Genomic DNA, 13087 nt, shown 5'->3' on the forward strand with positions numbered 1-13087 from the left:
ATGTGGCTGCGAGACCATGCGACTGATGATAATGTAATTTTCACCCCTATATTCCTCATGCCCAGTCGATTATTCCAAGTCGAGCTACTATCCTGAAAGTTATGTCAATCGGGCATGGTTGCTGAGAGCAAAAAAAAGTTTAAGAAAACAAGCGCAAAAAACGGACGAATAATAATCTGAACAGAAACGACAGGATACCACGGCCTGCAAGGCTATTAGTACACTAATAATGACACCAAGCACTTAAAAATAACAATGACAAAATTGCAAACCTTGTTTGAATTGAATACGAACTCCAGATTCATTCTGAATCTTCTTAATCATCTCTCCTCCCTTCCCAATGATTACGCCAACAGCAAAGCGGGGCACAGGGAGCTGCAAAGGTCAATAATACAAATTACAAACTCACCATTTTTGACAATGCAGGCATCAAAATCAAAATAGTAACTGCAGCAGAAATCAAAATAAATAAAATAAAGGCAAAAAAGTGACATCAATATTCAAGTGCAACGACATGTTCCTACATGCTGAGCACTGGGTTTTTTTTTTCAGCACCAGACCATCCATGTGATCAAAGACAGTTAGTTGACCTTCGACCTCAAAAATAGTTGGTTTCCCAATTTAGTGGCATTATATACAAATGCTTTTCAAATTTCAAGCCAATCAAATGAAAAATGCAGACTTCTGAAATTTGACCTCAATCAATAGGCTTCTAAATTGTGACAACCTCTACAACTTGAAGTTTCATGACGATCGGTATAGAATTGTGACCTGTAGGCGAGTGACAGACAGAATAACAACCACAACTGACCAATATACTTGAAAAATTTTCGATTTAGCAAGAAACAAGAAAGAAAACAAAAACCGAGTACTCCGTTTGAGCACGCGTCATCGTCGGCCCCCCTTCGGTGCCCGGCGATGACGTCATGCAGCGCCTGGAGATGGAATAGGAAAGGAGCGGTGTCCAAAAAATATATTTGGAACAAACTCTCAATTTCAATGAGAAATACAAGACAGTTGCATCTATTAAACTAGAACAATGCGACTGTCGCTAATATGCCACCGCATAGTCTCAACGCATAGGCCCACAACGGGTAGATGCCATCGTTCACTGTCCTAAATATAAACTGGTTTGATTTAAATGTCTTCAGCTGTTCTCAAGTATCACATTTTTACCAGACATGACAAGTTTCACATCGATTGGTGAAGCAGTTTCAGAGAAGGGATTGTAGAAGGAAGTAGAGGACGGGGAAGACCGAGAAACACTTGGCCAACGATGGTGGAAGAAGAAATGCGGGCAAGGGGGTTAACAAGGAGAGATGCAGAAAATAGGGCAAAATGGAGAAGATTGTCATGGGGCCCGCAGGCTAACCCCTGCTCTTGCAGGGAAAATGGCCTTAAAATGCCTGTTGTTGTAATCCAATATGGCTGCCAAACCATGTGACCTATGCTGTCATCAATTTTATATTTCAATACAAATGGATCAGAGATCATGTGCATGCAATTTCTGATTTTTAGGATAAGGAATTCGATTGAAACATTTTTGGCTGGTATACCACATGTCCTATGACGTCACAATTATCATAACATTCTGCATGGGGGTCACTCCGACCCTGAAAGTTTAGTCTCAATCGGACATATGGTTGCTGAGAAAAACGAGGTTTAGTTAAACGACAACTAGAAAACATAATGCCTCCGATCGGCGGTGGCATAAAAATGGCTGAAGACTTATTTACGCCCTCCTGTGTATTGGATTTTACAAACATATGTTTGGGACGACAGAACTTTAACATACAAGAAAACAAACACGACATGACATAATCACACCAAATTTTTACATTTTATTTTAATTCCACCCCCAACCCCTTCCCGACTTTCTCTCTATCTTAGCGTCTTGTAGCCATAGGTTTTCCAATATATTTTGTGTCCAGTGCATGTTCTCCAATAACTTGAGCTTTTACAACCACAAAGTCATTGTCCCCGTTGCACACAAAACTCCATTCATATTGCTCCACACCCACACATTCACATCTTCCCTTTTCCCCTTTGCAACACTGTCAGATCCAATGTGTGATCAGATTTAAAAAGTGCTCACATCAAGGCCACCAGGCCCAGAGGGGCGAGAGGAAAATTCCTCGGGGCTAAAATCTCCCTCCTTGTCACGCAAAAGCTCCGACACCATTTGCTTCGCTTCCTGTACAAGAGAATCACAAGCGTGCATGAAAAAATTACTACACCATTGTTGTCAAACTGCCAAAACATAAATGCACCAGAAAGAAGAAGCAGAATGATGCATGCAAGTGTTATGGCAACACAGAACTAAAGACATCGTATCATACCTGAACCTTGAATGGATCCCCCATGATACGCAAAGGCTTGTCCATTCCGGTCGGATGTGGCCCATCCTGCACCATTACCATGCGAACGTTTGCCCTATCCTGTAACATAATGAAACCAGGATTACAAACAGAAGCCAGGGAAACCGTTCGTCACTGACTGTCACTGACCCCACGTATATTCAAATAAAGGCACGAGGCCCAACGTGCATTCAAATAGTCACGAGGCCCCACGTGCATTCAAATAGTCACTAGGCCCCACGTGCATTCAAATAGTCACGAGGCCCCACGTGCATTCAAATAGTCACGAGGCCCCACGTGCATTCAAATAAAGTCACGAAGACCCAAGTGCATTCAAATAGTCACGAGGTTCGCATGCATTCAAATAAAGTTATTCGAATAACTATTTTCTTTGATTCCCTTTCACAATTTTAAGCTGGCACCTGCAGCTGCTTGATGGTTTCTCCTCCCTTGCCGATGACCAAGCCGACCTTGTTTGCCGGTACCATAATCTCCTGCATAGTACCGGTGGTGGGCTCACCCAACGCAGCTGGTGCATCTCGTGCCCGGTGGATTATCTCCTCCATAAGACGCTTGGCTTCCCTGGAGTCGAGGTAATGAAGAGGAACATTTATAATATGGATATCTGCATAAGTGTGTTACATCGAGATTATTTTAATACGACACTCTACTTAATCTGCATTTTAACTGGGCTATCATCTTACACGTCCAATGCCAAAATACTGAACATGTTAAAAAGAGAAGTCAAGTACCAGATGCTGCATTTTCGGCAAACAAAGCAACAAATCGACAAACAAAGCCGCATTTCAGCTTCCAAGACCCACTTGTGGAATCAACTGCCACATCCTCTTCAATCTCATTCTTCCCAAACTCATCCCCGGTATTCATGACAGATGTTCACCACCATTCCAGTTCACCCCCCATCCAAAACCACAATCTTTTCTTATGCCAGCTCGCCGGCCTGGCTATGTGAAGCCATGAAAAACACGATGGCGCCTTAACGCGGAGACATGCCAATTCACGTGGCCAGAGTTGCACAAATCGCTATTCGGTCGACCGGCCTTTGAACCGCAGCCCCCAAATCCCCACTACCTGGAAAACGAACCGGGGTTTACATCCAAAAGAATTGTTACACATTTCATTGATACCCTCCACTTTATCACAAAACACCAGTCAATCACAAGAAGAAAGTTCCATTTCAAAATATCACGTGCACACACGATTTATAATAAATATATATGTATAATAAATAAATATATATATATATTGTTACGTGCTCCACCCCAACCCAACCCCCTGGTCACGGTGTACCTCCGAGCCCCGAGAGGAGTCGCGGCAGAAAAATGTGTTATTCTGTATGTCAAAGATCTATGGTGAAGCCACACCAATTGTTACCAACAAACAAATATTGTATTAAGATCACACAAGAATAACAGTATAACAATAATATTAATCAAAAGTACAATCAACATACAGGGGGCTGCAAAAGTAGGTATACAGTAAGGATTATACCAGTATCTATCTATAATTCCACTAATCTCTGTCTGTGTGTGTGTGTGTGTGTGTGTGTGTATGCGACCGCTGTTTCTCGACAACTACCGGTCCGATATACTTGAAACTTGCCAGGTATATTGCTGGGGACCCGAGGATGTGCCTTTTCAAGGTTTCATATTAATCGGACAAGTAGTTACCGAGCTATGTCCAAAAAACGATTCAACCAATCAGAGAGCAGCGAGCTATCACGTGTGCCGAACGTGCCGAACAGACTCTGCCTCGGACGGCACATTTGAGAGCGTATTCATTTATTTCACGTTGGCAAACTATGTTGGCGTTAAACTATGTTTTAAAACTAATTAAAACTACTTTGCGATTCATCGTAACTGCGATTCGTAACTGCCGTTCGCTTTGGCTTTGCGAATGGACCAAACCATTTCATGTAAATAGAGGGGGGGGATTGTCACCGTACTCGCAAGCCGTTCGCTTTGGACCAAACCATTTCATGTAAATAGAGGGGGGGGGGATATAATTTTAGATATAGATATAGTACGGGCATGCCCTAGTTATAATAATGGTGCTAGGATTCATTTAATACTATAATTCATTTAATTCATTAAAATCATTATTACCATTTTTAATATTTTTCTTTTCGTAATTTTTTCTATAATACATCTATTATTTGCAGGTGACGTGGAAATTTAACGATGGCTGGTAATTCAATGGACGAGGAGCGCAAATGGATTTTGAAACAGTACTGGAAGACAGAGAATAGTGAACGTGTGCGAGAGCAGTGGCGAGAAACATTTGCATCGCCTCCAACGAGGCTCACGATTTACCGGATACGTGACAAATTTGAGAGGATGGGGTCTATCCACAACTCGCCGAAGAGTGGTCGACCAGTCACCGTGACAACGCCAGGGAATGCAATGCAAGTCGCCCTGGCATTTACCCAGAGCCCTCAGAAATCGAAAAACAGGGCGTCATCTGAATTGGGTATTGAACGCAGATCGTTGGGTCGTTTGATGCACCGTGCAGGACTGAAAATGTACGTGCCACGATTGATACATGGTTTATTAGAGGATGACTCGGATCGGCGTTTACAATTTTGCGAAGCCGTCCTGAACGAGGAACGAGAGGGTGACAGCATTCTGCGCAAAATCGTGTGGTCCGATGAAGCAAACTTTAAGCTATCGGGTGCCGTTAATCGGCACAATTGTGTGTACTACACAACTGAAAACCCTAAAGTCACGATTGAGCAACAGCTCAATCAACCTGGGGTGACAGTGTGGGCTGGCCTGTCCTGCAAAGGTGTCATTGGACCTATCATTCTGCACAGGACTGTCGATCAACACGTGCACCTGAACATGCTGACGGATACAATCATACCACAGGTACGCGAACAACAGCAGCAGGACGACTTCTACTTTCAGCAGGATGGGGCACCACCGCACTTCGCACTCACTGTGCGTGCACCACTTGACAAAGAATTTCCCAACAGGTGGATTGGACGTCGGGGAGCCGTTGACTGGCCACCACGTTCGCCGGATCTCACCCCTATGGACTTCTTTTTCTGGGGATGTGTAAAAGACAGGGTTTTCGCACGCAAGCCATGTTCTGTTGATGCCATGATTCAGTTCATACGGGAGGCTTGCCAGGAAATTGATGCTGATAAAGACCTTTGTGCCAGAGTGTGCATGGGTGTCCACACTCGACTAGTGGAGTGTGTGAATGCCGGGGGCAAACAGTTTGAACATTTGAGGGATTAATATGTTTATTATTGATATGTTTATTATTGATATGTTATTATTGATATGCTTGTATAATCAATAAAATACGTTTTGTGCGCACGTTTTGTTTTTCATTACTTATACCTACTTTTGCAGCCCCCTGTATATCCTATGATGGTACCATCAGGTTCGTACAATATAACTCACTGTGCTCCAAGTGAGCGGAAAGAATAAGATTCCCAATGTCTCTAATTCCCGGCTTCAAGCCAAAGTTGTTTCCCGCTTCAAGCCAAAGTCGATCCGCTCCAGCGATGTCCAATCGAGACCAGAATCCCATTGGGTTGGCAGTTACAGTCCTGCTGCCAAAGCTGTGCAAAGGCGCCCTCCAGGCGACTGGGAAATCCAAAGGCGCCCTCCAGGCGACTGGGAAATCACACTCTCGGGTATGGACGTTCCACGGCTCACAGTCGGCGACCCGCAAATTAACCTTCAAAAGCCACGTTGCTCGCTCTCGCTCTCACGCACGCACGCACGCACACACACGCACACGCACACGCACACACACACGCACACACACACACACACACACACACACACACACACACACACACACACACACACACACACACGTATGAATGCGGTGAAAACGGCTGAAGTGAAGCAAAGAAACCTTGCGCGCGAGTCAAAATGGCCGACGGCCCGGTCTCGTGGTGTAATGGCACGACGATGATGACGATGATTCTCTTCAGAATCCACCGCAAAACCTGACATGCAGGTTGATCTGTCACAGCGATAACAACTCTGTCGCAGGAATCCCTTTCCTGTGAAACCCAAATTTCACTCGTCACTCGTTCGTCAACGTTCGCTCAGACCTGAAAGCAACTTGGCTTTCTTCTCCGACTCATTCGCTCCGCCTTCTTTTTCTCCTCCTTCTCCTCATCGTGGTCCAGTTCCCGATCCGGTTTCCGGTTTCTTTTAACTAACTTTTTCACCTTTTGAAAACAGTTCATAAACAATAATCCTTTTGAAAACAATAAGAGTACATGGAATCAAAAATGTTTACAGTGGATGAAAACCACAACAACGGAAGTGACGAATCCAGAACAATATATATATATATTGTTGCGGTTTTGAGTTTTGTACAATAAAGGTTAAATTTCCCCCTCATAGTTAGTCACACAACAACACGTAGCCTCGCGATCGTTCAGTTATTTCATAGTATGTGTGAGAATAGTCCTTTTCCTGCGTTAGTCTTGCGTTGAGTAGATTAATGAGAGGAGGTCCTTTCATTGACGAATGCCACGCTCCATTGCCTTATGCATCATATGCCTTCTTGTGCTGCCTTTGGCTTCTTGGCGCGAATTGACACGAGGCGGGCCTGGCGGGTCGAGTCGGGGCCGAATGAGGGCGGCGAAGAAGCTAACGTTAAGCACGAGCCGCCAATCAGGGCTCAGAGGGTGTGGCTGCAGCACTGCGACACGGGGTGTGGTTGGAACGTTCGAGAGAGCTCAGGGCGTATCCATATAACCCTTCGCGCAAAAGGCCCCCACGAGCAGTCGAGAGGCGTCGAGCAGTTGGAATTGGAGAGCAGCAGAGCAGCAGTTCAGAGCAGGGGTTGAGTGCGGAGAGGTTCGAGTATTGATAAGAGTTACGAGATCGGAGAAAGACGCGCATGAACAGGGAAAAAGCGCTCATATTAAAGTGGACGCTCAGTTGAGCTTAAGGGCGAGCCTCTGTTGCATTGGGTTACGCAAGTGATAGCGCGCTGGTTACTAAACGCGCTGTGGAACCGCCCAGCCGCGCTGAGAGACGCGTACATTTCCTTCCTGCCTCATCTGCCTTTTGTTCGAGGGGCACGCTACGAGGATTCCTTTCCACCACCTGCTTGCCATCTTCGCGGGACGTGCTGGGGCCGTGGAGAGCACGCCGGGCCGCCGTTCCTCGACGACCCAGGCAGCGCGTGGACACCATTCTGCCTGCAATTTCCCTGTGTGAGTGTGATCGGGCCCGCGTCTGGGAAATTAAGCAGAAGACTGATTAAGTTCTGCTCTGTGTCTGCTTTCTCCCGACTTGCACATTGTGTAAACTAGGGCATGCCCGTACTATATCTATATCTAAAATTATATCCCCCCCTCTATTTACATGAAATGGTTTGGTCCATGAAATGTTTTGGTCCATTCGCAACGCCAAAGCGAACGGCGAACGCTTTACATGAAATGGTTTGGTGCATGAAATGTTTTGGTCCATTCGCAACGCCAAAGCGAACGGCGAACGGCTTGCGAGTACAGTGACAATCCCCCCGGGGTTTTTATTAGTTTTAAAACATAGTTTAACGCCAACATAGCGCCAACATAGTTTGCAAACGTGAAATAAATGAATACGCTCTCAAATGTGCCATCCGAGGCAGAGTGTGTCCGCCACGTTCGGCACACGCGATAGCTCGCTGCTCTCTGATTGGTTGAATCGTTTTTTGGACATAGCTCGGTAAGTAATTGTCCGATTAATATGAAACCTTGAAAAGGCACATCCTCGGGTCCCCAGCAATATACCTGGCAAGTTTAAAGTATATCGGACCCGTGGTTGTCGAGAAACAGCGGTCACAGACAAACAAACGTACAAACACACAGAGATTACTGGAATTATAGATAGATAATAATAATAAAATCCTGGTATTTCTTTATTCGACCGCCTCGTGTTTTCCCTCATTGATTAAGTGTGGTACGAATAGAACCGCTCTAATCGGGGTCCAACATTAATGGTGACTGCACGGACCATGTAGTACGCAATCCGCTCGGTGTACTCAAATTACACGTGGCTCGTACGAGGCTTGGTTCCTCACTTCCGTGGCGGCGCAGGTATTTAGGTACGAGCGAGACTTGGTCCCGAAACCCTACCTTGCATTTGCCCGGAAGAGGCGTTTCAAGTCTCGGTTATGCCAGGCCAGGAAAGAACAAGGGGCTTAAACCCCCCTTGGTAAGGGTAGGAAGGGCAGCGGAAAACCATAACAATATATATATATACATTTAAACAAACAAACAAAAAAAACAATAATAATAATAATAATAATAATAATAAGCGTTACGCCGAGGTCCACCGTCGGTGAAGTGATGCGAGTTGACAAAGTGGAAGACGCAAGGCGGCCATCTTGGATTTTGACATGGCGACCCAATTTTCAATGACGTTCTTCCTTATGCCTAGATACACCCACACACCAGATTAGAAGTTGGTACTTCGCTAATGTTTCAAGATATTTCGCTCACAAGGTTCAGACATATATATATGGTGGCGGCCATCTTTGATTTTGACGTGGCGACCCAATTTTCAATAGCGTTCTTCCTTATGCCTAGATACACCCACACACCAGATTAGAAGTTGGTACTTCGCTTATGTTTCAAGATATTCCGCTCCCAAGGTTCAGACATACATGGCGGCGGCCATCTTGGATCTTCTCGTGGCGACCCAATTTTCAATAGGGTTCTTCCTTATGCCGAGATACACCCACACACCAGATTAGAAGTTGGTACTTCACTTATTTTTCAAGATATTTCGCTCACAAGGTTCAGACATATATATATGGTGGTGGCCATCTTGGATTTTGACGTAGCGACACAATTTTCAATAGGGTTCTTCCTTATGCCGAGATACACCCACACACCAGATTAGAAGTTGGTATTTCGCTTATTTTTCAAGATATTCCGCTCAAGGTTCAGACATACATGGCGGCGGCCATCTTGGATTTTGACGTGGGTTGCACCCACACACCAAATTCGAATGCGGTCCTTCGCTTATGCACGCACTGACGGAGGGGAAAACACCATAGTCCCCTTTTCGCTCCGCGGTGCGTGGACAATATTTTTTTTATATATATATATATATATATACTGTACATATATTTACACAGTGATCCCTCGCTTATCGCGGGGGTTACGTTCCAGAACCCCCTGCGATAGACGAAAATCCGCAAAGTAGCGACCATATTTTTATTTTATTATTTATATATATTTTAAAACTTTATGACCCTCCCCACACTCTTATTAACCTTTCCCACACTCTTATTAACCTTTCTCACACTCTTATTAACCTTTCCCATACTCTTATAAACACTTCCTATACTCAAACACTTTTTACACTCTTAAACATACGTAATTTTAACAACAAATAAAATTCTAATGGGTACTCAGCATTGAAGATACTACAGCTTGCGTGATGAAGATGATGATGAATTAGCTGTGCAGTACTGATGACGATGAAGGTGATGACGATGATGATGAATGTACTGCACAGCCAGAAAGAGCATTACAGCTCTTCTGAAGGCGCCACTGCATCAGGCGCTTCGTCAGGTGGTGTAGTATCTTCGCCCTCGTTTGCAACTTCAGTTTCCGCTGAAGGCGTAGGCGTAACTTGTCTCTTCTTGCGAGCGAGGAACATGGTTACGGGGAGTTGCTGGTGCTGCTTCTTATTATGTGCAAGAAGGTTTTTATAAACCGTCATGCCCCCCTCGATGGTATTTGCAAACTGCAACGAACGAAGCATGTCGGGCTCCCATTCTTGAGCCACTCGCTGAAGGTCTTTGGCCATTCTGACCATGGTTGCGAGCCGTTCGAGTGTTAGGCCAACCTCCTCTTCTTCTTCTTGAGACCCTGGTTCCTCTTGTTCCTCTTCCTCGCTTGCTGACTTCGTCATCTCCGTGAGGTCTTCATCCGTCAACGGTTGTGAGTGGGCATCAATCAGCTCATTAACATCCTCGTGAGTCATGTTGTTGAAGCCATCTCCGCCAATACGTTTTGCCAACTTCACAGCCTTATCAACTGCGGAATGATAAACCTCTTCAGGAGAGAACCCGTTATAGTCATGGACGACGTCTGGCCACAATTTCTTCCAGCTGGCATTTAAAGTTGCACTCTTCATCTCCTTTATGGCCTTCAGAATATTTAGGAGACACGATGCAATGGTGTATTCACGCCAGTACGCCTTCAGCGAGAAGTCTTCGTCAGAGTCCATAGCATCAACGAGGTTTTGCAGGGCGCTTCGCGTATAAAGCACCTTAAAAGCGCGAATAACGCCTTGATCCATCGGCTGAATCAGCGATGTGGTGTTCGGCGGCAAGAACTCTATCTGCACACCATCATACGATAGATCAACTGCGTGGCCTCCAGCATTGTCCATGATCAGAACCACTTTGAATTCGAGGCCTTTCTCTGCCAGATAAAGCTTCACCTCCGGTATAAAGCACTGATGCAACCAATCAGATGTAAGAACTTTAGTCATCCAGGCCTTAGTGTTGTGCATCCAGTAAACTGGCAACACATTCTTATTTCTGTTTTTGAGAGCCCTTGGGTTTTTTGACATAAATAAGACCTGGCTTAATCATAAAACCCGCAGCATTCCCACACATAATTACCGTTACACGATCTTTTTGGGCCTTGAATCCGGGGGCTTTGGCTTCGTCCTTCATAATAAAAGTGCGAGACGGCATCCTTTTCCAGAATAGGCCCGTTTCATCCATGTTGAAGACTTGTTCGGGCCTATAGCCCCCTTCCTCGATGAGCGTTTTAAATGTGTTATTCACATATTCTTCAGCTCCAGCTTTATCCGCAGAGGCAGCTTCCCCATGCAGAGGAACGCTCCCAAGTCCAAAGCGCTTCTGAAACTTATCAAACCAGCCCTTGGCTGGCACTGAATGTGGTTTGTTTGGTGGGAGAAGCACTCGATGGTCCTGCTTCTGCATTGTCGTCCTCGTCCTCCTTGTCGCCGTCGTGATCGTCACCGCTTTCAGCAAAACTATCGTGAAGTTTCTTGGCCTTTGTGCGGATGGTGTTGGTATCCAGCGAGATATCCTTCCTCCTGCAGTCGCTGATCCACAGGGCCAATGCAGACTCCATCCTTACAATGGCCTTATTGCAGGACGTTACCACCCTCTTCGCGGTCTTGTTAAAAGACACTGCTGCTGTCGTCCTGATATTCTTTTCGTCCTCCTTAATGTACCGGACCGAAGATTCATTGATGCCGTAATGGCAGCCTTCAGCCGCGAAGCTTCTCCCTTGCTTTAACATGTCAAGAAGTTGCACTTTTTCAACGATGGTTAGCATCTTCCTCTGCCGCTTAGGTTCAGTGCCAGATACCTTAGAAGGTGCAGAACGTTTGGGCGGCATTGTAGGGGTTTAAATAAATTTAAAACTTTTACAGATAAATCACACAAACACAACACCGCAGAGTAACACGACGAGTAGCGATCGCACGTCGATGTGAAATGGACAAGGCGAGATGCTGAATGCATGCTATGCGCGGGAGAGACAGAGAATGATGCTATGGTCGCTGAGCCAATCAGAGCCCAGGATACAGAACACCATGCTCTGGTTGGTCGCCTCTAATCCATCAGCCAGTAGCGTGCCGTGTACGATCTCACGTGGGTAACTAGCGCAATTGGAAGCTGCCGCATCTGCGTTTTCCATACGCACGACTTTGTCTCTTTGTCTACTCTTCTACTGTACACTATTGTACAGTATTTTATTTCTTGTAATATGTTTTAAATACTGTATTTTTCTTATTTTTTTACGTTTTAAAAATTTTTTAGGCTAGAAAATGCTTATTGTACCACAAAAATATTTAAAATAATAGTATATAAAAATACATTTATACCGCAAAATCCCGCGATATAGCGAAAAATCCGTGATATAAAATTAGATATGTAAGAGTTAAAAATCCGCGATACAGTGAGGCCGCGAAAGGTGAACCGCGATATAGCGAGGGACGACTGTATATATATATATATATATATATATATATATATATATATATAGGATAATATATATATATATATATAGGATAATATACATATATATATATATATATAGGATAATATACATATATATATATATATATATATAGGATAATATACATATATATATAGGATAATATATATATATATATATATAGGATAATATATATATATATATAGGATAATATATGAATAAATAAATAAAAAAACCACCTTTAGAGGCCATTTTTCCCCGCAAGCAGGGGTTGGCCTTTTTCGGGAACTGTGGTTGTTGTTGTTTTTCGGTCCCCTTTTTGAAGCAATGTTTTACGGCCGGATGCCCTTCCTGATGCCAACCCTTTTTGCCGCCTTTAACGACAAGCAGGGAATTACCAGTGAACTGGTACTCAATTTGCCGACCTCGGAAGGATGACAGGCTGAGTCAACCCCCCTGGCGTTAATTCAGCGATTGACCGGGATTCGAACCCAGGATCCTAGGATCCTAAGCCGGCACCCTAGCCGCTAGCCCAACACCAGAGATATAGGATAATATATATATAGGATAATATATATATATATATATATATATATAATTAATATATAATATATATATCTATATCTATATCTATATCTATATCTATATCTATATATCTATCTATATCTATCTATATCTATCTATCTATATCTATCTATCTATATCTATCTATCTATATCTATCTATCTATATCTATCTATATCTATCTATATCC

At 44.1% G+C, this 13087-nt stretch overlaps 1 protein-coding gene across 50 annotated transcripts in view; it reads right to left on the bottom strand.

The window, feature by feature from the left end:
• Window positions 1–13087, bottom strand: part of LOC137422869 (far upstream element-binding protein 1) — an 83183-nt gene that overhangs the window by 20536 nt on the left and 49560 nt on the right. For all 50 annotated transcript variants that reach the window (XM_078775044.1, XM_078775043.1, XM_078775025.1 and 47 more), the window contains 4 exons: window positions 2780–2939; window positions 2340–2438; window positions 2096–2194; window positions 273–375 (listed from right to left, as the gene is read on the bottom strand). In XM_078775044.1, the coding sequence (XP_078631170.1) occupies window positions 273–375; window positions 2096–2194; window positions 2340–2438; window positions 2780–2939 (461 nt within the window). The remainder of the gene's footprint in view (window positions 1–272; window positions 376–2095; window positions 2195–2339; window positions 2439–2779; window positions 2940–13087) is intronic.

The sequence above is a fragment of the Myxine glutinosa genome, chromosome 3, assembly GCF_964187855.1.
Source record: "Myxine glutinosa chromosome 3, kmMyxGlut1.1, whole genome shotgun sequence".
Taxonomy (NCBI): Eukaryota; Metazoa; Chordata; class Myxini; order Myxiniformes; family Myxinidae; genus Myxine; species Myxine glutinosa.